At 39.1% G+C, this 27,380-nt stretch overlaps 1 protein-coding gene across 2 annotated transcripts in view; it reads left to right on the top strand.

Annotated features, from left to right (window-relative positions):
* The first annotated feature begins 9 nt into the window (after positions 1–9).
* The window catches only part of syne3 (spectrin repeat containing, nuclear envelope family member 3), a 39,219-nt gene continuing 11,848 nt past the window's right edge, over positions 10–27,380 (top strand). For both annotated transcript variants that reach the window (XM_053237599.1, XM_034308365.2), the window contains exons 1-17: positions 10–191; positions 5,449–5,607; positions 7,155–7,327; positions 10,296–10,605; positions 11,628–11,783; positions 13,240–13,584; positions 14,060–14,196; positions 16,528–16,702; positions 18,771–18,953; positions 19,217–19,360; positions 19,555–19,689; positions 21,466–21,627; positions 21,799–21,971; positions 23,027–23,672; positions 23,812–23,958; positions 24,664–24,837; positions 25,069–25,110. In XM_053237599.1, coding sequence (XP_053093574.1) covers positions 5,464–5,607; positions 7,155–7,327; positions 10,296–10,605; positions 11,628–11,783; positions 13,240–13,584; positions 14,060–14,196; positions 16,528–16,702; positions 18,771–18,953; positions 19,217–19,360; positions 19,555–19,689; positions 21,466–21,627; positions 21,799–21,971; positions 23,027–23,672; positions 23,812–23,958; positions 24,664–24,837; positions 25,069–25,110 — 3,246 coding nt within the window. In that variant the 5' untranslated portion in view covers positions 10–191; positions 5,449–5,463. The remainder of the gene's footprint in view (positions 192–5,448; positions 5,608–7,154; positions 7,328–10,295; positions 10,606–11,627; positions 11,784–13,239; positions 13,585–14,059; positions 14,197–16,527; positions 16,703–18,770; positions 18,954–19,216; positions 19,361–19,554; positions 19,690–21,465; positions 21,628–21,798; positions 21,972–23,026; positions 23,673–23,811; positions 23,959–24,663; positions 24,838–25,068; positions 25,111–27,380) is intronic.

The raw sequence follows: 27,380 nt of genomic DNA on the forward strand, positions 1-27,380 counted from the left end.
GCGCATGCGTGAGGGCTTCGCGCATGCGCACTTCAGACCTTGTCAGGGACGCAGGTCGTTTATTGACAGTGAAGCTGCAGTAATACAGTAGTGCTGCTGCTGCTTCCTAGCTAGCTTCCTCTGGACAACTTTTGTACTCCGAAATCGCTTCGAGGACGTTTTTTTTTTGCGTTTCAGATGCACAAGTAAAGGTAAGTCGACTCATTTAGACTTATTTATGTGTGTGTGTTGGGATTATTGCACAGATTTACGTGTATTAGTGTCTTAATGCAAAGTTTCCAGCGTGGAGGAGCTGAGCTGCTTAGCTAACTGTGCTTTAATGTTCTTTATAATCTTGTTTTTGTTTAAAAAATTGAAATATTAGTCTTGTATTTTGACAATCAGGAAGATGGTTTTGTATAAATCTCCCTGAAACAGAAGCAGAGAGTCGTTATGATTGATTATTATCATCATCATCATCATACTACTACTATTAATAATAATAATAATAATAATAGTAATAATAGTCACCATCATCATACTACTACTACTACTATTAATAATAATAATAATCATCATCATCATTATTATTATCATCATTATCATTTCTGTTTCCAACTGCCATGCAAATCATCTGCTCTGGATTGGATGGAAATCATCTGGGATTTTTAAAAAATAATAATTTCAACAACATTATAAACTATATAATATCTGCTTTAATACTATATCCTGCACCTCTTTTTCAGAACAATGTACCATTATTGCTTACTGTTGGTTTGTTATTAAGGATTAGGGGTGTTACGATTCAGATTTGTCACAGTATCTAAAACTATCACGGTCTCATGATATCATTGTAATAATCAACCATGTAATATACAACTGTTAGTTCCAGTCCATTAAGGCGGCTTCCACAGTGGCAGTTTTAAAATGCCGACCAGGAAGCGCACCGCCGTACCGAACCCGAGACTTCCTGTAGGAGGTGGTCTCTGGAACTGTGCCACGATCCCCGTGAATGTGAACACAGCTCACACTCGGGTCCACACTTCTTTACTTCAGGAAGTCAAGTAACCTGTGTGTGTGTTTTAGCCGATGAGGACATCATTAGTTTCCATAACACACGTGTGTCATGAGTGGCACGGGAACGTTGTGGGACACCGAAGAGGTGAGGCGCCTTTTTCAGATATGAGGAGAAGAAAACATACAGGAGCAGTTCAACAAAACTCACAAGAATGCAGACGTTAAGTGTCGTTCACTCTGCTGCGCATAATAGCACCAATATAACAATAAAAAAAGTAAATAAAATATATGGTGCGTCATATTGTGTTCTCCCTGCGCATTTGTGATGATGTAAGATGAACACAAATGCACCAAGATTCGATAGAATCAAGTGAGTCTGAAACCAGCTGGGACGCCACGAACAATCGCACTCGGATTCAGACCGTAGCAAATGTTCCCAGTGTGAAAACCACCTGATCTGATTGGTCAATCAGCATTCCAAGAGTGCCTATATTTCCTATAACCGCACTGGGAAGTGCTGCTGTTCGTATCAATCAGCACGTTTGTATTTGCCACGTAAAAATCCGGTTCGAAACGGTTACTAAAGTAAAGTTAGCGACATCATCAGTGGACATGGCAAACGATACTTTTCAGGAATGTAACTTTTGGCTTAAAATATGAAAGCTCGTCAGAAGGGACAGTAATTTTACCAGAAGCACCTTTAACGAGAATGTACAAATCATCGTAAGCTAGCTAAACCTGCTATCTGACGGGCTATAAAGTGATTATGGCTTCTTTGAGATCTATTTCCGCTAACGGAGCAAAAATAAACAAAACATTTGGCCATATTGTGTCCGAAATGTCAGTGATCACCTACAGCACTCAGCCTACAGCCAAATCACAGCCGTGCCGATATTAGGTATAACCTCATGATATGCTTACGTATAATTGTGAATTACTGCGTAGTTGAACTCTCAAATCCGATCAGCGTTATATTCGTATAACAGCACGGCTCGGACAGTAGGACAATAATAAATAATAAACAGTTGTTTTTTTTTTTTTTTTAAAAAAGACGTTTTTTATTAACAAAGTTAAACATATAATCACTGATGCAGTGACGTTGTTTTGTTAGGATACATTTATTTAACATTTAGAACTTTGTAACTTTCTATTTTCTCAGAAAAGTTGTGTTCGAAAGAGAGAGTTTGAAAGAAAGTTGAGAGAGAGAGAGAGAGAGAGAGAGAGAGAGAAAGGCTGGTGAAGAGTGGCTGTTTACAGCAGCTATAATGTAGGCATGAACAGAAACTAACTTGTCACTTTGACATTTCACAACATTAAATCTGACCATAAAACAATAAAATGCAGGATGTTTTGTTCATTAACAAATGAAACATTGTAATCCCTGGCAAATCGCTGTGGTATAAGCGGAATAACACACTCTAGAACTTTCTGTAATACAAAAATAATGCACTTTGGCAGGGTAGCGGCACTCCGTTGCGCGTTGTGCCACATCACACCCCCCTCCCATCCCCTCGACATGCATTATTTTTGTATAACAGCACAGTCTAGAGTGTGTTATTCCTCACATAACACACAAGCTGGTGGTGAAAATTACCACTGCCAACCGAAAGCTCTAATCCCCTCTCTGATTACTTTTTGAGAATGACATTTCGATGAAATGTCTTACACTGTCAGTATTTATCACGTTGTTAATGTTAGAAGCTGCAAAAGAGAGTGAGGAAATACAGCAAAAAATCGAAATGTAGCTACTGTGGTAGTGTGTAGCGCTGATTTGTTCTGGTCAGCAACATTTGATTTGATAGCCGTCATATGTGAGAAAGTTACGAACGTGCTAGGAACGGCACAAAGGGAGCAACGTAACATAACGTAGTGGATTACACAGAAATGGAGGTTGCTGTAGGATGATTCAGGGCGAGTCCACAGGGAGGGGGTGGTGGAATTTTTGGGGAGTCATAGCCGGACACAAAATGGATGAACACTGCTTTGGAAAACAGTTCATGATGCGGTAACGATGACTAACCATGCAACCATAAGATTCTTATTAAGGAATTGGATAAGAAACTGCTACTCTAATACTACTACTAGTTAACTACTGCAAATAATAATAATAATAATTAGAATGATTATCTTATGTCTAGACTTTGCAGTGTCTTTCTTTTTAACTGTGTGTTACAAAACGAAAGTGAAAAGACCGAAGTATTTGCATATGAATCGCAGACTTTCAGTGGTGGAACAAACAAATCCTTCACATCAGTAAAAGAAGAAGTTATTTATTGCTGTTAAAAAAAAAAAAAAAAAAAAAAAAAAAAAGCAGAAGCTCAGTAACCAAAAAAATCCACTCAAGTGTTACTTTAAAACGTTAAAGTGCACTTGCACTAAGCTGTGTTAGAATAAAATGTAAAAGTAGTACAAAGTATAGGTGTGTGTCTGCCATGATAGTATAATTCCAACTTTGTTAAAGCTCTATAATCCACATTGCTGTTGAATTCTCCATTCTGATTGGTCAGAAGTTGTCGATTTATTTTCTATAACAGCAGCTCGGACGGTAGTCTACAGCAAATCACAGGACAGTGTGAGCACAGGGTTAGTCTAAATACAGTAAACTAAGTATGGAGTATTATATGACACGCTGTAGTATTAAAAATAAAAGTTTAAATATATTCAGTACAAAATTTCCATCAAGCCAACATTGACAGTGTTCACATTAGGGATGGGTGATATGAGGGAAAAAATCACGATGATACGATATACAGTTATATTAAATATTAAACTATACAGCAATATGTAAAATGCATTAAAAATGTTTTAAATAATAATAAATCTGAAAAAGGTGGGGGAGTAAAATTGTTACAATTTTAAAGATTGAGTACAACATTTTACGTACAAAATCGGCTGTTTGTAATTTAAAAAAAAAACATAAAATATTAATAAGAAGATATCGTGAGATCCATGATATATCAGAAAGGCATATTGTGAAATAATTAATCTTTTTTGTTTAATTTGATTTTGTTGAATCGCAATGGATACGATTGGAATGTATCCATATTAACCTATATTGACATATTTTGTCAATATTAATATTATACTGTAAATTTTCCAGAGCTCTGTTTTCAAGTGAATTGTCCGAATTTTTTGTATCTTACGTTTAAATGAACGTGATCAATTTTGCATCTTTTTTCCCCTTCACACGCAGCTAAACCACAAGCCTTTATTCAACTTGACTCGCACCTACAGGAGAAAGGAAGCAAATTTCCGACGTCAAGCGTGTTTTCATTAATCAACACTGTTTGGGATGGCGGAAAATAGTGCAGGTTTCATTCATGGCTGGATTGTTGCTTTAATCAGAGCGGTAGAGTTCTCGTAGTCTGCTCCTCGCCGCACAGCCGGCTTCAGGGGGACTGCCGCGAGCTTGCGGTGGGAGAAAGTGACTCACTCAGGAAATAGATTTCATTTCAAACATCCCCTCCTCATTACAGAGCACAACTGCTCGAGTCAGTGAAATGGAGAGTTAGCTTCTTTTTTTTTTTTTTTTAATGGTTGCTGCTCTGAAGATGTTTGTTATCCATCTGGACAAAATAGTATAAAGTGATTATATGATTGTGATTGCGATATACCTTGTGGTGCGTTAAAACTAGCTACAGTTTAGCGCTTGAAACATCTGGAAAGTCGGAGACCGTTTTTAAGCCGTATTAGCCGAATCAGAATCCGAGCAAATTTGATACTTTTTTCGGTTCATTAGGTTTTTGGTTTGTTTTGTTTTTCCTGCACTAAATTAAATGCACCAAAAAAAAAAAAAACATTGTCTGAAGGGTGTATAGGGCTAAAAAAAACTAGGCGTAAAACTTTTTGACTCATTGGTCAATAATATGCGATAGAAAAAAATCCCTGAGCAATGTTCCCCGAAGATTTTAGTTTGTTTTTTAATTTATTTAATTGCAGTGCAGTGTGAAATGAAACCAAACTTAACACTAAATGAATCAAAAGAATCAATTTCGCTCTGATTCTGACTCGGGTAACTGGATTAATAGACGTGAAAGCACTCTGTTTTCTCAAAGTGCACTTGCACTAAGCTGCGTTAGAGTAAAATGTAAAAGTAGTACAAAATATACGTATGTGTCTGTCACGATAGCATGATTTTAACTTAATTTTAACTTAAAACTCTATTATACCATATCACTGTTGAATTCTCCATTCTGATTGGTCAGAAGGTGTTGATTTATTTTCTATAACAGCAGCTCGGATGGTAATCCACGGCAAATCACAGGACAATGTGTGGGTTAGTCTATATACAGTAAATTAAGTATGGAGTATTATATTGCACGTCGTAGTGTTAAAAAAAAAAAGTTTCAATATATTTGATATATCTATGGTTTGTCAAAGTGCTCAGAAAATGCCTAATGTTAGAAAAATATAATAATACGGCACGTTGTGTGCTGTGTGCTGTGTGTGCAGGCACTGGTCAAGCCCATGACCCAGCAGGAGCAGAATGAGTTCAGGGAGAGATGGGAGGAGGCGCAGGCGTGGATGCAGGCCGTCCAGGAAAGACTTAAACTCAACGACAACACCGAAGGACCCAGAGCGGCTCTGGAGGCCCGACTGAAAGAGACGGAGGTGAGACCATGACCCGCATTCTACCTTCCGAGCTTCATAAGCGTTGATATGGTGATGTTTTCTGATAAGAGGTTATTATTTAACATTGATGGAAGGAGTCTTCATTGTCTGCAAGGAGGTTAGCACGCTGAAAGAGCTGAAAAGAGTTCTATACATGAAGGGTACGGAGGAAAAACAACTGCTGGCTGTTAATCAAGTCAGTACAAGCTGCAGAGGGAGAACGGAATATCTTCTCTGTAGGGCATCACATAAAGAGATGTTTTTCCTGTAGAAAAAAAGACACTACATCTTATCTGTGTATGGTATGACGTTAATAAGTGATCGCGATTGGCGTTCCACAAGGATCTGGGAGCGCATTAGAGCTGGTAAAGGCAGGATTGGTAAGGAATAGGGACGGGAGCTTGTTATTTTTCCCCTGAAGGGAAATGCAGAGATCTCATTTTAACATTTTACCAAAGTTACTTTCCACACTGTTAACCGAATAAGACGATTCTGTTACCGGGGAAGGCCTACGTTTACTGTTTCTATAGTAACAGCTAATTCATAGGGACGTACATGGCGACGCTTCACATAATCTAATCACAAATTTTTTTTTAATATTTAACAAAGAAAAATGTGTGCAATTGTTTTTTGTGAGAAGACGTTTATTGAGCATTTATAGAAGGAGTCTCCAGTATCAGCGCTTTGTAACATTATTTCCTTGTAACATTGTTTCTCAGGGACATGACAAACTGCGTTGTTTTCTTTTTTTAGGAGTCTAGTATATTGCCAGTATACTACAGCATGAACAGCCCTAGTTGTAATTATCACATTAATTTAGCAATATGGCTTCCATCCTAATCATTGAGTAGCTTATAAAATAGCACTTGATCCAGCACCTCCTATTATTTTGCCTTTTATTATTTTATATTGCATGCCGACAGTAAATTGTGTGCACAACTTAATGAAGCCAGAGGATACTAAATTTGAGTAATGCAACATGCAGCTGTCATTCCTTGACTTGATGGAAAATAAACTAGAAATATAGCAGCAAGCAGCGATCTGCGGGGTCCAAGCACCCTTTGCAAGTAGGCTTCCCAGTGGTCAGCTGTTGCCAAGTTAAATAAAATGTCCATAGCTGTGCATACTAAAAAGTTTTGTGATAATATCATTCTCCTCATATATAAATATATAAATTCTTCTCATATATAAATGCATCAGTGATGTAATACTTAAATCCTTTAATTCAATCTTAAGTCACGATTTTGACTGATTGAAACTCGACCTAGATGTGACCTTACAAGACTTGAATTTTTATTTATTCTAATAGGCTACAGAAATAATTGTTTCTTTCATTACTCCAACCATGTGACCACAGCCTACCGCCAAGTCCTCCTTCTCTCCTTCAGGACTTGATTAGCAGATTATGGGCTTTAGGCTTCTCTTTTATTCCGTACAGGAGATGCAGCGTTCACTCTTTGCATGTTTTAATATGTATTAAGTGAATATTAAAAACACACCATCTCCTGTGTACGGTTTAATGAATGTGCTAATGCTTTGCCCTGAAGAAAATCCACGAGTCGGAGCCGGAGGGCCGGATGAAAATGGAAGTGGCCCTGGTGGCCGCAGACGCTCTTCTCAAGAACGGAGATGAGGAGCTGAAGAACCAGACTCACTCCAAACTTAAAGAACTTAAGACTCTCTGGGAGGAGACGTCCACCTACATCATCCACTGCCACAGGTATGGACATGAACTTTGTACCATTGACATCACATTAAAAATTCCTAAAACATCCGTATTATAGCTAACGGAAAACAGGGATGCTGTGATGTTTTTTTCTTCATCACTAGATTTCCACAGCGCTATTATAATAATTATAAGTTTTATTATGAATAATTATCTAATTATGAGTTAAATATGCCTTCTCACATGGAGAGCACTTGAAATGAAAGGTACACAGGTACGACAGTAAAGTGGATGCTGTGCTATAATTCTACTTCATTAATCAGTTTCATTACATAATCAGTCTCATTAATTAATCTCACGCAACGTGTAGCTGTCATTTCTTGACTTGATGGGAAATAAACTAGAAATATAGCCACAGGCAGCGATCTGCGGGGTCCAAGCACTCTTCGCAAGTAGCCTTCCCAGTGGCCGCTTGTTGTCAAGTTACACAAAAGATCCATAGCTATGCATACTAAAAAGTTTTGTGTCTCTTTATATATACATGCATACAATACTTAAATCCTGGACATGGGCTTTATTCTGATTTATTCAAGGAAAGTTCCGTGTATTCAGAGTCAGGTTCTGCAGCTGCTTAAGTCTGGGTTCAGCATTGACGATATGCAAATTACCTCTGCAGTTGCCACATTTTTTTTTGAATAGAAGTGTCCAGGACAGAACAGTATCTAGAACACCACATTTAAAAGTAAGCTTTTCTCATTAAGACGAAAAAAATAGAAAAGGGCTAGAAAATGTGGACCGAAGTAGGTTTTTTCTTTGCTGTAAAAAATAAATAAATAAATAAATAAATAAGGGGGTGGGGGTTGGGGGACAATTTAAAAATGAAGATGACAAGCATGAAATAAACTTCTAGTAGGACAGACATTGTTGCATGAATAGTCCTAGCTGTACTTATCACATTAATCGCTGTTTGATTTTAACAACATGGCTTCCGTCCTTATTATTCAGCCACTTATAATAGAGCGCTTCCTATTATTTTGCATTGTATTTTGTTTTTTTATATTTAGCACCATTTTTTTAACGAATGACTTAATGGAGCCATGAGATACTAAACCGAGGTCGTACAACAGTTATCCTTTTTTGAGTGGATGGAAAGGAAACTACAACCAGAGCAACAAATTCCTTATTAAAAAATGTAAAGCCCATTGTTTCCAAAATATATTTGTGACCATAATCATGCAAGCCTAGTCCTGTAAATGGACATACCAATATACACTATGTGGAGTTAAACCTGTAAGATTTTGGTGTTTGTGTGTGAGTGTGTGTGTGTCTAGTATGTAGCATTACAAGCTGTATTTGTGTAATGTAATGTAATGTAAGTAATGTCATTACGTACAGTGAGAGTAAAAGGTATTTGATCCCTTGCTGATTTTGTTGGTTTGCCCACTAATAAAGAGATGATCATTCTATACTTTTAATGGTAGATGTATTCTAACATGGAGAGACAGAATATCAAAACGAAAATCCAGAAAATAACTTTAAAGAATATATTTTAATTGATTTGTATTTCATTGAGGGAAATAAGTATTTGATCCCTCTAGCCAAAAGCACTTAATACTTGGTGGCACAGCCTTTGTTTGCAAGCACAGCGGACAGACGTTTGTTGTAGTTAACCACAAGGTTAGCACACATATCAGGGGGAATTTTGGCCCACTCTTCTTTGCAGATCCTCTCTAAATCATTAAGGTTGGTGGGCTGTCGCTTGGCAACTCGGACCTTCAGCTCCCTCCGTAGATTTTCGATTGGATTGAGGTCCGGAGACTGGCTGAGCCACTCCATGACCTTAATGTGGTTCTTCTTGAGCCACTCCTTTGTTGCCTTTGCTGTATGCTTCGGGTCGTTGTCATGTTGGAAGACCCAACCACGGCCCATTTTCAACTTCCTGGCAGAGGGGAGGAGGTTGTCCCTCAGGACTGCACGGTACATGGCTCCATCCATCTTCCCACTGATGCGGTCAAGTAGCCCTGTGCCCTTGGCAGAGAAACACCCCCAAAACATAATGCTTCCACCTCCATGCTTGACGGTGGGCACAGTGTTCCTGGGGTCATAGGCAGCATTTTTCTTCCTCCACACATGACGAGTAGAGTTTAGGCCAAATAGTTCAATTTTGGTCTCGTCTGACCACAGAACCTTCTCCCAATCATTTTGTACAGCTTTGAGGTGATCATTGGCATACTTTAGGCGGGCCTCCACATGTGCCTTCTTAAGCAGGGGTACCTTTCGGGCACTGCAGGATTTTAATCCATTGCGGCGCAAAGTGTTGCCAATTGTTTTCCTGGTGACTGTGGTTCCAGCTGCCTTGAGGTCATTCACTAACTCCCGCTGTGTGGTTGCAGGCCGATTTCTCACAGTTCTCATGATCATTGCCACCCCACGAGGTGAAATCTTCTGTGGAGCACCAGACCGAGGTCTATTGATGGTCATGTTATACTTCTTAAATTTTCTCACAATTGCACCAATGGTTGTTACTTTAATACCCAGCATCTTGCTAATGTTTTTGTAGCCCATTCCAGATTTGTGCAGGTCAACAATCCTGTCTCTGAGGTCCTGAGAGAGTTCTTTGGTCTTACCCATGTTGGAGAGTTTGGAATCTGTCTGATTGTCTGATTCTGTGAACAGGTGTCTTTCATACAGGTGATTAGTTAGAACAGGTGTCTTCAATTCAGGTAACAAGTTGATTGGGAGTGTCTAACTGGTCTGTGAAAGCCAGAACTCCCAATGCATACTAGGGGATCAAATACTTATTTCCCTCAATGAAATACAAATCAATTAATATATATTCTTTAAAGTTATTTTCTGGATTTTCTTTTTGATATTCTGTCTCTCCATGTTAGAATACATCTACCGTTAAAAGTATAGAATGATCATGTCTTTATTAGTGGGCAAACCAACAAAATCAGCAAGGGATCAAATACTTTTTACTCTCACTGTAGAATGTGTGTCTTTGGCATTGTTTCTACCGTAGCCGTATTGAGTGGGTGTGGCTGCACTGGAGCGAGTACCTGAAGGCCCACGAGGAGTTCTACATGTGGCTGGTGAAGGTGCAGCGGGTGGTGGAGCCTCAGCTGGAGCTGCAGCTGGCTCTGAGGGAGAAGCTGTGGCAGGTGGAGCATCACCGCGTGACCTGCAGTAACGTGAAGGCCCAGGAGCCGCTGTTGGAGCGCCTGCTGGACGAGGCCTCCACACTTTATAACCGCACCCAGGACCCCAGTGTGGACGAGCACGCTCAGAACAAACTGCAAGAGGCATACAACAACATCCGCACCAGGGTGGAGGTAACTTTCAGATGGTCAGAGTGGAAATCCAAGCCAATAAGTCAGCAAGAAAACACCTAGGAGCGAGACATAAAAGGAAAATAGTTAATAAAGGGATGATGTGATGAAGTGATTTTTGAATTTGTTTGGAAAAGGAACAAAGCTGAGGATTTTTTGAATGCTGGTGCATTAAATTTGCATTCAGTCTCTTGGTCAGAAAGTGTTGATTAATTTCCTATAACAGCGGCTCTGACAGTAGTTCCAGCTGCAAGTCAAATCGTAGGGTTTATATCAACGCTCCACATGAACTGATTAATTTTGAATCAATTTAAGATGATATGGTGAAGAAGTTTTCTGTGAGGAAATGTTTATTTAACATTAACGGAAGGAGTCTCCAGTGTCAGCGCTTTTTAACATGTCTGCAACTGGAAAGTCTTCAGGAGGGAAGGATTTCTCTGTAGCATAACGAGCTGCGTTTTTGTCTTATTAACTTCCAGAGAAAAAAGAAAAAAAGGGCTGGTGAGGCAATGTTCGTGGACGTTCCACAACATTAAATGCAACTGTAAACAGATAAAAAAAAAAGTAGAGCTCTTAAATGTCACTTAATTTGTTTAACGTAACAGATGATTCATCTCTTGTAATTATTTGTCATAACAGCTTTTATATAAGAGTTTTTCTTTTAAAAACACAAGGTGTATTATAAAGTAATTCCAAAAGTAGAGTGTATTGTGTGCCAAAGCTCTTCTGCTAGCCAGCGAAACTTCTTTGGAATGCTAGATAAGGTCTGGTCCTGTCCTTCAACTGTCCTGTTTCTTTTATGCACTCATGTCTGAACACGTTTCATACCAGATCACTGAGATACCAGATACAAAATGAAAAAATCCCGTGCTATTATATTACTTACTGTGACATTCTTTATGTCTAGTGCATAAAAAGATTGATTTAATCATATATCTGACTGAAAAAAAAAAAAATCGTGTAGTGGTTTTCATTCTTGTTTATGGAGATGATTATGATATGTGATTGTTCGTACTGATTTGCAGGAGAGGCTAGCTCTGGTGCAGAAGGTCGCAGAAGAGCATCAGCAGCACCAAAGCCGCGTTCATGATTTCCAAACATGGTTGGCGTCGAAAACAGTAGAAGTGAATCGTTTCAGGGAGATGGAGGACGTTTCGGAGAATCGACTACAAGCCCTGCAGGTACTCTAACCCACTTAAGCAGGAAAGGGGGAGGGTGTGCACTGATCTTCCGCAGAAAAATATTTTTACTTTACAAAGGGAAGTGAGTCATGCTGGCTGTGAATAGGGCTCAGTTCTATTCATTACTTTTAGGTTAAACCAGAATTTGTACTAATATCATTAATTATAATTATTTATTTCAAAAACAGTGTATTTATGCATCATGAAGTCAATCACTATTTTCTATTTTTTTTTTTTAAATGTAGTCTTTGGCGTATTGGGATATTGATTATGTTTCGGATTATTATTTATTAGTGATTATACCACAGTGCTATGCAAGGCAATTCACAGGTTTATTTATATTAATGTGCTCATTATAATACGTTATCGTTGCTATAGTGACAACTTACACGGCGACTTGTATGGTGGACGCTGTACATAATCTAACTCTAATTAAATAAATGGATTAAAAATGTGCCGTTATTTAACAAAAAAAGATAATCTTTGATATGGTGAAGGATTCTGTAAGGAGATAAGGAGATGTTTATTGCATTTTTGAAGGAGTCTCCAGTGTAAGCGATTTACAACACTCAGAGGTAAAAGCTGTAACTTTTTTTTAACGTTTTCAGGACAGATGTTAGGTGCTTGTCATTGCATGTCATTCAAAAGTGTTTATTTGCCAATTCTTCGTGTGAAATCGTGTTTATGTTTATGTTTAAGTGCCAAAATTAACACTTGCACTTTCTGCAGCTTTGTCTCTAAAGGTGCTTTTGCACATATTAGTTCATTTGGTGAGTCTGAATCAGATGGAAAATGATTCTTTTGGTTGGTTTATGATTAGGTTCGGTTTCACACTGCGCATAATTAAATGAATCAAAAAGGGAAAAAAAAAAAAAAGTTGGCTGCGGGGCATGTTGGCTTTTTGAACTTTTGCCAAATACACAGAGAAGTCACAAAAATCATCGGAGCATGAAAAGAACACGGTGTTGGTGCTAAATAAATGATTAGATAATTATATAAATAGATAGTTTAAAACATTTTGTGTATCGCATCCAGCATTTGTTGTCTAGATATCCAGAATACGTGGCGTTTCTGCAGAGTTCAGTTTGCGTCTCATGACTCAGTTTATGACTCAGCCCAAAAAACACAACGCGTTTGATTCATTTCCTGAGTCGATTCAGAGTCGAATCACTTTCTCACTGAGCTAGTGTTCACTTATTTATTATTTATTATTTAGTCCTCACCCAAGAGTGATTGTTTTGTTCTCTGCTGTCTAAAGAGCCATACTAAGAGGGAAAACACACCAAGGTTCCATTCAAACAGACTAAACACTGCATATGTAAAAGCACCCTAAGTACACCCATTTTATAGTTCTTAGAATTTTAATGCTAACTTGACATTTGAAAGCGGGGCTAAATATGTAACGAAGACTGTATTAACCCGCATGAACCTAAACCCACTCTGCTGCTCTTTCCAGGACCTGGATGCCAGCGTGGCCCGTGAAGAAGAGACATTAGTGTACATCGAAGGCCAGGCCGAGGCGGTGAAGGCCAACACGTCACCTGCAGGAGCTGAGCTAATCAGAGAGGAAGTGGAAGAGCTGCGGCTGGAATGGCAGAGGATGCGGCTGGAGCTGCAGGAGATCCACACCAAGCTGAAGGGCTCTATGGATGCCCAGAGAGAGTACTACACCCGGCGAGAGGAGCTGGCAGCGGGCATCAAGCGGCTCCGAGCCCTTGTGCACAAAATGAGCCGGCAGCTGGAGAATAAGGATGGAGAGAGGAGTGAGGAGAACATGGTGGCTCAGTGGAAGAGCTATACCGTGAGTCTCTAACACTATTTAAACCCTTAAACTCTGGTCCACCAGATAACATGCTCGTATAGTGAACACAGCAGAAATAGCGCATAGCCTGCATATTTCTGTGGCAGTAATTATGGAGTAGAAAAAAACACCTCGGGTAAATTCCTGACCAGGGAGTGACAGACCATCACACCCCACTAAGTGCAATCTCACGCTGGATCAAGCGAGAAGAAAAGTAGCTAGTCATCTTGGTAGTTAGCTACTATAACGCTATAAAATTAGGCATTAAATAAAAATAAAGTACTTAATTAGATGACGTTACACTAAAAGACTAGCAGTGCGCTAGCTAAACATTAGCCAGACCTAAGATTATAGGGGAAAAAATGAAACAGTGAATTTCCATGCAGCGGTGCTTGTCATTAACACTGTTCTGAATGTTTGAAAGTTCTTGATATCTGTGTATTTTGTTTATTAGTGGTGTCTGTTCGTGTTGCAGGATGTGAGGACAGTCCTCTCGGCCGAGGAGCCTCAGGTCGAGCAGCTTAAAGCCCAGCTGAAGGAGTTATACCGCTTCCCTTATGATTACCAACAACTTGCTGATGAAGTACTGACTGCAGTGAAAGAGTACCAGAGGTGAGCAGAGACTGACACAACGCACGATTCACAACCTATACACATGATTCAAGACCTGTACACACGATTCACAACCTACACACATGATTCACAACCTATACACATGATTCAAGACCTGTACACATGATTCACAACCTATACACATGATTCACAACCTATACACATGATTCAAGACCTGTACACACGATTCACAACCTATACACGATTCACAACCTATACACACGATTCACAACCTATACACATGATTCAAGACCTGTACACACGATTCACAACCTATACACGATTCACAACCTATACACATGATTCACAACCTATACACATGATTCAAGACCTGTACACATGATTCACAACCTATACACGATTCACAACCTATACACATGATTCACAACCTATACACATGATTCACAACCTATACACATGATTCACAACCTATACACATGATTCAAGACCTGTACACATGATTCACAACCTATACACGATTCACAACCTATACACATGATTCACAACCTATACACATGATTCACAACCTATACACACGATTCACAACCTATACACATGATTCAAGACCTGTACACATGATTCACAACCTATACACGATTCACAACCTATACACATGATTCAAGACCTGTACACGCGATTCACAACCTGTATACGCGATTCACAACCTATACACATGATTCACAACCTATACACATGATTCAAGACCTGTTCACATGATTCACAAGCTGTTCACACGATTCACAAGCTGTTCACACGATTCACAAGCTGTTCACACGATTCACAACCCATACACACGATTCACAAGCTGTTCACACGATTCACAACCTATACACACGATTCACAACCTATACACACGATTCACAGCCTGTACACACGATTCACAACCTATACACATGATTCAAGACCTGTTCACACGATTCACAGCCTGTACACACGATTCACAACCTATACACATGATTCAAGACCTGTACACATGATTCACAACCTATACACGATTCACAACCTATACACATGATTCAAGACCTGTACACGCGATTCACAACCTGTATACGCGATTCACAACCTATACACATGATTCACAACCTATACACATGATTCAAGACCTGTTCACATGATTCACAAGCTGTTCACACGATTCACAAGCTGTTCACACAATTCACAACCCATACACACGATTCACAAGCTGTTCACACGATTCACAACCTATACACACGATTCACAACCTATACACACGATTCACAGCCTGTACACACGATTCACAACCTATACACATGATTCAAGACCTGTACACACGATTCACAGCCTGTACACACGATTCACAACCTATACACATGATTCAAGACCTGTTCACACGATTCACAGCCTGTTCACACGATTCAAGACTTGTTCACACGATTCATGACCTGTACACACGATTCACAAGCTGTTCACACAATTCATGACCTGTACACACGATTCACAGCCTATACACATGATTCAAGACCTGTACACACGATTCACAAGCTGTACGCACGATTCACAAGCTGTACGCACGATTCACAAGCTGTTCAAACGATTCACAGCCTGTACGCACGATTCACAACCTGTACACACGATTCACGACCCGTACACACGATTCACGACCCGTACACACGATTCACGACCCATATACACGATTCATAAGCTGTTCACCCGATTCACAACCGATTCACAACCTGTTCACACAGCACATAATTCACACACACTATTCACATGATTCATAGCTCGTCATTCATCAGTGGAATTCTGCCAAAAATATTAGGCGCAGATGTGCACAAACACGTTTTATACTCTGAATGGTGTCATTTTGAGTATATTAATCACACACACACGTTATGACAAGATAATGATTTATGCCTTAGTTATCATTTTACATAGTTTATTACTGTATTATCATAAGATATATTTAGTATAGTATATGATTCATTAATTACATTTTTTGTAATTAGTAGCAAACGTGACAGTAGTAGCTCGCAGCACTTGTGGTTCATTTTTTTCCTATAACAGCATACCGAAGTGTTATTTCTTTTTAAATACTTATCTTATGGGCAATTTTAAATAATTATGTTCTTTATACAAGAAATGTTAGTGACTTTTTATTTTATTTGAAATGAGATTTATTTGTAAAAGCCTGGATCAGTAATACACCAAAGATGCACTTGTGGCACATTTCCTTACTTCTTTATTCTTAAACTCTTCACTGGTCTCCATATTTAGCCACTTCCTTACTTCCTGTCTTTACCTTTCTACCTTTTGTCTTTGGCTTGCCCACGTGCTGGACGGCGTTTTGATGCTTCGTTGTGTGTGTTGCAGTGTGAAAGGACGCACGTTCCGGCTCTGCTCGGAGAGCGAGACAGCTCTGAAGCAGCTCCTACAGGATCCCCTGCACGTCTTTAGTCAGTGGAGTCCGCTGGCGTCTCAGATGCTCGACACCTCAGCCGAAGTGACCGACTTCTCCCACATGGCTGTGCTCGTGCAGAATATCGAGGTAACACAGTGTCAGAGATCTTTTAGAGATCTATTCTGACAGATCTTTTGGTCAGAAAGTGTTACTGATGTACACAGACATCTGCTCTTGGTTTAAACTCTGTGTTGAGTTGATTTTGTAAAGCTATTTTGTAAAAATATATATTTACATATGCTATATATATATATATATATATATATATGTGCTGTAGAGGCGATTATATTCAGTTCCAATGATAACACACTCAAGATTAATGGCAGTTACACATCTAAAGCTTGGAATTTTATTTCACTCGGATCTCAGTTTCCACAGACGTATTAAATACTACATGAAACTAGCCTTCAGTCATCAGAGATTTTATGCACACACAAGCCCTCCATCAGACTAGATGACTGTATTTTATAGCCTCTTTAGGGAACTTCCTGGAAAGCTCATTAGACAGCTTTTTTTCCCAAGTGCTTCTGCCCGGATATTAACCAAAACATGAAGAAGTGTCATCATTTCACTACTCAGATACATTAAACAGCCTTGAAACGAAATACATCTCTGATATCTTGGAAAAAAAACCCAAATCATCTTTGATCAGCTCGTCTGGATCAAAGTCTGGTGCGGCTGGTGAAACAACTGCACCGCTTTTACCATTTTCACTTTAAAAAGTTAGATAACTTTGACCTGTGCAGAAAATAGGATTAAAATATTCTTGAATTGTCGACCTTACCATGGAAAATTCGCTTTAAATTAAATGACCCACACATCTGCTCTATTCATCTACTCCGACTGATGAATAATAAATGTACAAAAAAAAAAAGAAATAAAAATAATAACAGTATAAAGTATGCAAAATAAAATAAGTAAATTATATAAATAAAAGTAATTAAAATAATAAAATGGATCAAAATGAAAATTGAATTTAAATTAAATAAATAATTGTATAATTTATCCAGGAAACGTCTGTCAAAAAGCACCCACGCATCAACAGAGCTTTTTTTATTATTTTTTATTTTTTAATTAATTAATTAATTTTTCTTGTTTTAACTTGATATCTGTAGAAAAAAACTACACTGCAACAAATATTTCTTAACACAGAAAGACAAATATACAGTTGCCATTTTCTAAGAGTTTTTCTTTTTTGGCAACGGATCGGATTATTCATCACATCTTACATCCTGGATATTAAAGTAGCAATTTCACAACAAATCAGTTTGATTTTGCAGCAGAGATCCGTTTTGCATTTTACATTTTCAGAATGTATTCAACAAAACGTTGATAAAACATGTATGTGTGTATCTGTTATATGTTTGTTGTTGTCAGGGATTAACTATCACGTCACATTCTGACCTTAATGCCTTCTTAGCAAATCTAACAGCTTTGTTATAGGATGGAAAAAAAATAGATTTTTCTTTACATATGGTGTAGTATTGTTTTCAGGTTTATATAACTTTTAGAACTTTATATAACTTTTTTAGATTTTTTTTTTTTGGAATGAGGTATTCCTTGGGTGCCCCCTAGTGGATGCTGGCCATTGTGCACCTCATATTTTGTTTTGCACATATTTCCCTGAGTGAGGCTGGAAGATATTCATATTTCATTGTAAATTATTCTGATTATCAAATGCATTTGATTTATACAACTGTTCAAGAAAAAAAAATCCGTCCTGATTCCAACCTACATACTAAAGGAGCCCAAGATTTCAATTGTTATGGAGTTTCCTTTTTATCAACATGTTGGTCTGTTGGTGCTGTTGGATTTAGCCCTCGCTTCCTCTCTACCTAAAGAGAGCGATGCAGCGGAGCTTTAATCCTTTAGTCTGTCCAGCTCTCTCAGCTCCTCGTCTGTACACGCCGCTCATTGATTAACTGCTGTATGTCTGACAGACGTTCTTATATTTAAATACGTTTGTGTTCTCCCTGAAGTTCACACGACCACATAAACACACACACACACAGACACACAAACACACATACATATACACACGGATTAGTTGATACTAAGCATTTGGAGACTGTGAGGCAGCACACAGGTCACTATAAGTTCAGATGTTGTATTTTTTGCTTTGGTTTTGAGTGCTTCTCCTTCCTTTGCTCTGCAGAAGCTCCTGAAAGACAGCGTGCAGCTGCAGGAGAGGCTCAGCTTGCTGCAGGTGAAAGCCGACCTGCTGAGCGCCGTGTTTGGCGAGGAGAAAGCCCAGAGCCTGCTGGAGGAGCTCAGTACAGACATGAAGAAGAGAGAGCAGCTTCACAGCCAACTTCTGCAGAGGAGAACTCGACTGCAGGTACCTGAATCCGGCTGCCAGTGCGAGCTGGAGGTGTTTCCTCAGAGCAAACTCAGAGTAGCTTAATTTCATCATCACAACGGACGATGAACACGTAGATACAGGTCAAGAGCTTCAGTTAAAGTTCACAGCAAACATCAGAGACCATCCCTTCCCTGTCGAATGACATATGGGGGAAAAAATAAAATAATAATATCAGTGTTTAATATTGATTATTGCTGTATAAGAGAGTCACTTTTTTTTTTTTTTTGTCCACTCTTCAGGAATTAATATCAACTACAAAGAATTTTGGTGATGCTTACGACTCTATTCACCAGAAGCTCATGTCTATAAAGGAGAGATTTCACGCTGCAGACGGACTCCAACCTGATATTCTCGCTAAGAAGAGCCAGGCTGACCAGCTCAAGGTGAGCACCACGTTAAACTTAAGCCTAGGGGCGTCTTGGAAGCAGCAACAGGAAACAATGACCATATAAGGAAAGTAGCTTGGTAAACGTGGACCACAGGTCATGCAAGAGAGAATCTTGTGATTAGAATTTTTTTTTTTTTTTTTGGCCACAACTCCTCCTACTACTACTGATACGCTGCGTTTTCTTGACAGGTCATTAAGAAAGATCTGGAAGACTGCGAGGCTCACATCACCGCTCTGGAGACGCTCGTCTCCTCCAGTCCCGCTAACAGGACCAAGTTCGAGCGTCTCTACTCCGACTGGAAGCTGCTCTATAAAGCTGTTCGGGTAAGCAGGCTCGGCACGACGTTCCTCACAATGCAGAATGATTTTTTTTTTTTTTTTTTTTTTAAGTGACTCCTCGAACTCTCCTCTTCAAATTTCCAAGCCTTGAGTAATTCTGCGAGAGCTGCGTACTCCTTTCCTCCTGCTGTGCTTTGATGATGATGATGGTGGTGGTGGTGAAGACCATGATCAAACTGTGCTTATTTTGGCCGGAGGATTTTGGCTCTGTGAGATATTTACTTATTGAACAAAGTGACTGTGAAAACAGCCATTTCTGTGTCTGTCCACAAATTCGCAAAGTTCTTCTGATTCGGTATGTTCAAGTTTTGGAGCAAAATCTACGACTAATTAAAGCCCCAAGGACGTCTGTGATTTGATATCGAGGGGAATGTTGGTTTTGGTACAGCGTGCACTATAAAGCATGAATAATTAGTGTTTTTTTTTTTTTTTTTTTTATACTTCACCAGAACTTCTTCACCCTGTGTGTTAGGGCCCGGCTGATAAAATCAATCAATATTCATTAGTTTTAATGGAAATCATGCCAATAAACCAGAAATATTCTACATGAATATGTCACGCACAGTAGGCCACTAGGGGGTGCTAATCATCCGTTCACTTTGAGTATGATAGCTAGAGTAAAAAGCTAATATTAGATATATGTATATACTGTAATACATAGATCTAATATTTGCGTGTGACTCTAGCTATCAGTCTCAAAGTGAGCGGATGATTAGCACCCCCTAGTGGCCTACTGTGCATATTACTATGCATTTTGCGTAGTAATCGCGAGTAAACACTCAAAAATACGCAAAAAAAAGAGCCGTCTTTTCTTTGCCCCCAAAAAACGCGAATATGAAGATCAACAAGTGAAATTTTTTAAGAAATAAATTGTAAAAGAAATAAATTGAAATTTTAATGGAGATTACTTTTCAATTTTAATCGATTAAATATGTAAAGATAGAGATGTACTTTTACAACTTTTGTTCATTTTTCCTCCATGTTTTTTTTTTTTTTTTTGGGCTGAATATCAAATGGCGTTCACAAGCATCACAGAACTTATATTGTTTTTAAAATAAATAAAAAAAATAATAAAAAATCAGTGCATGTAATGTGATAGTCTCCTACCGAAAGTAACCATTTTGCAAAAATATTATTCTTGTGAGGTTTTTTTTTTTTTTTTTTTTGTGTCGTGAGGTAGATAGTGCAGACATGACTGTTAACATTTGTTCTTTCTTTAAATTGGCAAGCCGAAATTGGGCTGTCTGGTTATTTGAAATTTGCTATTAAGAAATTATGGTAATTTCAGTATAATTTAATATAATTACGGAATATGTGCAGGATTTCCCAAAAGTCTCCGCGCATAGTGGATGTTTGTGGACGTGCGCTTGTCGGTTGGTCCGCAACACTTCCAGTCTTTGTGAATTTGTTAATAACTTTGGCAACAGTGTCGAGTGTGATGCGCTTGCCAGGTTTCCTGTTGAAGTCCATCGCAACCTTGCGACAGCTTCCCGATCCTGCCGTGAGAACAATTTCAATACACTCTTCTTACGTCAAAAGCAAAGAAAAAAATACAATATAAACTAAATATGAAAAAGTATGTGCACTCCCTGGTTCTGGTTCTGTTTTATTTTCCGTTAAAGAAAATATTATTTCAGTGTTAGAAATGCTGACATGCCTGAGACTCACATTCACTTGCACATATTATCCGTGACTAGTTCAGAAGGTCTTTTTGTGTGTGTGTGTGTGTGTGTGTGTGTGTGTGTGTTGTGTGTTTATCAGTCGAAGGCGAACGAAAGTGAGGAGAGTATTTTGGAGCACGAGAGTTTCCATGAGAGTCTACTGAACATGGAGAAATGGCTGATGATCATGAGGCAGAAGCTGGAGTCGTTTCGAGGACCGAACGGAGAGTGGAGCGTGGTGAACCGGCAGCATGAAGCAGAGGTAACATCTACACACACACACACACACACACACACACTTATCATGTGTATAACCAGCATTCCTACCAAGTTTCAAGAGTCTGACTAACTTGTGCATTATCCTAGGGAAAATGTTCTCTGAACAGGAATCCCATCATGCTCAGGGTATTGTTGTTTCTCTCGGCTCCTGCAGAGGGCGCTGGGCGAGTTTCCAGAGAAGGAGCATCAGCTGCACAGGACCGAAGAGCAGGGTCACATCGTGCTGCTGAAAACCTCACAGGAGGGCAAAGTTCACATTCAGCGTGACCTCAGGCGCCTGCGCGAGTCCTGGATGTCTCTCCATGCGCTCAGTCTGAACCTGTACAGGTGAGACTCTGGGACTCTCTGCATGGGATTGTGGGTAATAGTGCTATATTAAAGCACCTGACTGTATTGAGGTTGGATGGATTCTAGTACAGATGACTCAGATTTTTTAAAATAGGATGATAAAAGAGCTGAAATATGAAATTAGCTGAACTTGTGTCCAAAACCAAATCTGCACAGTTTCTTTCCTCAGGCCATAATCCTCTCGAGTAAGGACCTTCTCCACATCCCACATTTAATTGGACGTATTTTCCACTGTATCTTAATTATATTTAACCACTGATGAGCACTGGAAATGATAATATGTCTCCTGTAAATAACTGTCCTTCATGTAAATTGCTGTATGTTGCATATTACTGTGTATATTGTGTGAATTGTGTTCTCTGTTGTTGACTCCAAAACGTATTCTGATAGTGATTTTGAGTCCTATTGATTCTTATTCTGCTTCTTATTGTGAATGATTCTTATTCTGATTCTTCTTCTTATTATTATTCTGATTCACGTTTTGATTCTTCTTCTAATTCTGATTCTTATTCTTATTGGTATGATTCTTATTCTGATTCTTGTTCTGAATAATATTGTGACTCTGATTCTTATTGTGATTCCGAGTCTTTACTGATTCTTATTTTGATTCTGATTCGTATTTGGATCTTATTTTGATTCTGATTCTTATTTTGACTCTTACTCTGATTCTTATTCTGATTCTTACTGTGATTCTGAGTCTTATTGATTCTTATTTTGATTCTGATTCTTATTTTGAATCTTATTCTTATTCATATTCTGAATATTATTCTGATTCTTATTCACAATCTTAATCTGACTCTGATTCTTCTTCCTCTTCTGATTTCTTGATTCTTAGTCTGATTCATCATTCCATGAAGCTTTTTTTATGGAAATGATTTGATGAAACATTTTGCTGGATCGCATATATTTTTTTTTTTATCACTTTACCAAGTTGAAGAACGTTTTTTCCGAAATGTAAAATATTTTTCCAGGTATATTTATAATAATTGTATAACGTGAATATGCATGAATCAATGTGCTATTCTTTCTTTCAGACTTCTGAATGGACACGGTGCCTCAGGAGAAATCGACTCTTCACTACACTCACACCATGCAGCCGATTTCCTGGAGGGAAGTGGTGGATCCTCAATCCGAGTCAGAGCAGATGGCCAATCGGGATTCGAGGACGACCTGCAGCTTCCTGAGGGCTCACGGATGGCCAGAGGTTCAGGAGGGTTCGAGGCTTTTGCCAAACACGGGAAATTCGTTACCAAACACGACGATGCGTCTCAAACAGAGGATGGGGAGTTCAGTCCTCGAGGTGGAATCCTATATCCTGATGAGAACGTCCAAGGAGTCTGGAGAGGGGAACCAAGAGGCCATTCCACTTCCACTGATGAAGTGGACTCGACTGCCATTGGACGAGGATATCAGGGTATCGGAGAGCAGAAAGATGGAGGACACACCCATGGAGCAGGAGCGATCAGGAAAATTGGATCCGGGAATCGAGGCAGAACAAGAGAATGGGTTGAAGAGCATTTATCTAGGGTAGAAGATGTTGGGATAATAAGTGAAGGCCACTATGCAAGAGATTCTGCTGACACGGCAAAACCCTCAAATACAGATGTTAGACCAAAACAGCTGTCTGCATTTACACACGTCACGGACGCTTCAGGTCACGGCTCCACTGACATCACTCAGGTCAGGAATTCCCTTTTAATCATTCAGAATTTTATCCAAAGTTGTAAACAGGCTTTGAGGATCCTGGTCCTGTGAAGACGGCACCAACAGAATCTGTTGTCCACCGGAGCATTTTTAACACTGTGTATGTTTCTCGCAGGTGAGACAGCGCAGATCTGATTGGAAATCTCGCAGGAGAGAGTTTGAGGCCTGGCTGCGTAAAGAAAACGAGAAACTCGCAGGGATTATGAACAACCAAAGAGCACTGAGCACCAAAGAACTGAAGATTAGACGGAACACACTCAAGGTTGTGAACCACGTCCTCTGAGAGAACGACATTTCTCTCTCTCTCTCTCTCTCTCTCTCTCTCTTCTGATTAGACTTTCATGTTTACTTCGAATAACTTCGATGAAAAGCCAAATGTCTTGAGGAGTTTTTAATGTCCTGTTCGGTTTGTTAGATGCTAGGCTCGAGCGGTTTGCTGTCTCGTGTTTGGTATGTGAAGTTTCTCAGCAGGGGGACGGTTCTAAAATGAAACGTGGTATAAAACAGAGTGCTTCGTCTGGCTTTCTGGAAGAAAAAAAAAAATGTCACAAATCAAACACCAGACATTCAGCGCTCGGACTCAGCCCGAGTCTCTGGTTGCAGTTTAGGGAAATCTGAAAAGCCAGACAGAACTGTTTTGCAGTGAATTTTAAGGATTTAAAGTAGCAGTGCGTAATTTTTAAGCGCGCTCAACTACACATACCTCATTGTGAGAAAGGGGCGAGCTTTCCAGAAATAAAAGAAACAGAAGTTGTGAAGTGAAAACTGAGCAAATATCACTCCTAAACATTTTGACAAAAGGGTTTCAGGATATGATTTATTGTAACATATAACATATAATTAAATCGTACACTTCTGTTATAAAGAGAGTGAGAGAAGTTATTACTATAGTAAATGACTGAGAAGTATATTATGATGTATTCCTCTTACTGTGTATGTGTGTGTGTGTGTGTGTGTGTGCTGGCAGGGCCTGCGTGCTGGCATACCGTGGGGTCAAGCTCAGTTCCAGCAGTTACTGAGCTCCTGGCAGGCTGAAGCAGGAACGGAGGATGTGGAACTGGAGGAGCTTCGCTACAGATGGATGCTTTATAAATCCAAACTGAAGGACGCTGAATGTGTTAAAGCTCAGCTCAAACTCCAGGTAGCTACTGGGAGAAAGAAAGATGTATTTTTCCTGCTTAGTCATTCTTTCTCACAATACATGCATGCAGTACTTATTTTTTATTAACGTTGTTATATTGTCAGTTATATTAGGCAAAATAAGATCATCACTGCAGCGAAGACATTGTAAATGTGTGATCAGTTCCAGCCACAGGGAGGCGCTCTTGTAGAAGCAACTGACCTGACAGTTTGGTTTACTGCTCTTTTCCAGGATGAAGGAGACCAGCAGGAGGAGCTTGTTCGGACCAGAAAGGTACTTTTTTCTTTATTTTATTTTGAAATGTGTATCTATCTATCTATATCTAACTATCTATCTATCTATCTATCTGTCTGTCTATTCATGTATATACATATATACACACACACACACACACACACACATATATAAAATATATACAAAGATGCTTTCAAAAATAAGGAAATTAAATATTTCTACATTTAAAAAAAATACTATAAAGACCAGTAAACAGTAATCAATGAAAAAAAGTCAATTTTTGGTGTGACGACCTTGTGATTTAAAAAAAGAAATCGTAGTCTCAGGTACAATTTGTGCGGTTTTATAAGGAAATGAGCTGTACGTGTTACTGAGCATCTTGTAGAACCAGCCACAGTTCTTCTGTCGCACTCGCTTCTTATTTTTGTTTTTTTTGTCTGAAAGGTGGTCCCTTATGTAATCTGCTGCTTTCTTTACTGACATACAAAAATTTTTCTGTAATATTTAATTTTGTACTGGAAAACTAAAGTTTGGAAATCTAGAAGTCATTAGATAGAAATCTATAAGAAAGTTTGTACTAAAAAAAATAGGGTGCCTAAGACTTTTGCACAGTACTGTACATTTATATGTATGTGTGTGCGTTAACTGTATTCGTCTAATGCAAGGATGAATGCATGTAAATTTAATATCATAAAAGCTGTTTTAATCTCTTAGCTCTTAACAGCTCTTGTGATAATGATTAATGAGTAATATGGAGCTGATTAAAGAAAAACAAGGAGCTGTTTTAACCCGTGCCAAAGGAAACACTGTTTCAGCCAGAAGTCTGTGTTCACATAGAGGACCACCTCTAGCTTAGATCAAGCCCAAATTGTTATTACAGCTTTAAATTAAAACTCCAGATACCATATAATGATATAAGCATGTAACCACCTGTAATACAGGTTAGCAATGTAATAATCATATAACCTGAAAGATACTCAGGAAAACCTGTGCAAATTAAACCCCGCCCCCCAGCCAGAACTGAGCTAGTCAGCTCGCCCTGTTTTCCCTTTAAAGGAAACTTAGGAGAAATACAGTAGTTTGCCCGGAGGGGACGGGCTTCGGTGTGGAGCGTAGTATACGTGAGAACACTGCTGAAGCACCATGTATCTGTATTTTTCTGTAACTCCATCTAGTATGTTATTTTCTGATATTAGGACATTTTGTTGCATGTTATGGCTGCTTTAAAAGGATCAAGACTGCACTTCTTGTCGCTGATTTCAGGGTGTTGACAGAGAACTCGTGTAAAAAGCAGGGCTTCAGTCGTTCACGTCAATGATAAGCAAGTTGGAGGAGAAAGTAATCACATCCAGTGCTGTACAATTCAGATCTCAGAATAAGGCCAGAATAAGGTGCACAGGATCAAACATTTACTTTAATGAGGCTAGCCTGATAACAGCACTATGGATGTAGGTTATAGATCCCTAATGTACAGACCCAGAGGCAACACTGGTGAGGAAAAACTTCCTGAGACAACACGAGGAAGAAAATTTCCCGGGAACCAGACTCCAAAGGGAACCCATGAGCTTCTGGGTAACAAGACAGTGGGATTATTAGGTGTAGAAGAGTAAAGACAAACAGTACTAAGTGTGAGCAATATGAGCAGAAAGTGAATAAATTGCCCTGGGATGAGCACAGGACAGTCTTTCTGATTACAGTAGCAGCTCTTGGGTAGATATCTGCACTATCCAGGTGAGCTCATGCACTGAAGCAATGATGAGACTTCGGGATAAACAGTTTTCTTTAGGATGGCCATGTGGAACCATCCACAACAGCAGAAAGCGAGTCACAAGTGCAGAAGCATCAGGATGGAGCCGGCAGATCCGGAAAGATGACAAATATTACTTGAGAATCTTGGCTGATTAAGATCTTGGCAGTAAACTTGAGACAGTAACTTGAGACCAACAGAATACAAATGTCAAGAGAATTTTTATCTCTGGATATTTCTGTGTAATAAGCGTGTGTTCTCAACCTTTCGGTTCTTGTACAGTACAAAAGAACAAACTTGCAGATTCCAGACACTTCCTTGTGAAAAACTTTCACTCATCGCAAACAGGGTTCACAAATATGTTCCGTTCCTTCCCCTCGCTCAGTCTGCCAGGTCATGTTTCCTCCATTTAAGGTGCATTTTGCAGATAAAAAACAATTGCTTTCACTTTTCAGCGATCGAAATGCGTCGAAATGGTCAGACTCGGGAGGTTTCAATGAAACGCAGCTGGTCGGCTCAACAATCACCGGCTAAATCGGCTTGAACTAACGAGCTTTCTCAA

This window comes from Pangasianodon hypophthalmus, chromosome 10 (genome assembly GCF_027358585.1).
Source record: "Pangasianodon hypophthalmus isolate fPanHyp1 chromosome 10, fPanHyp1.pri, whole genome shotgun sequence".
NCBI lineage: Eukaryota > Metazoa > Chordata > Actinopteri > Siluriformes > Pangasiidae > Pangasianodon > Pangasianodon hypophthalmus.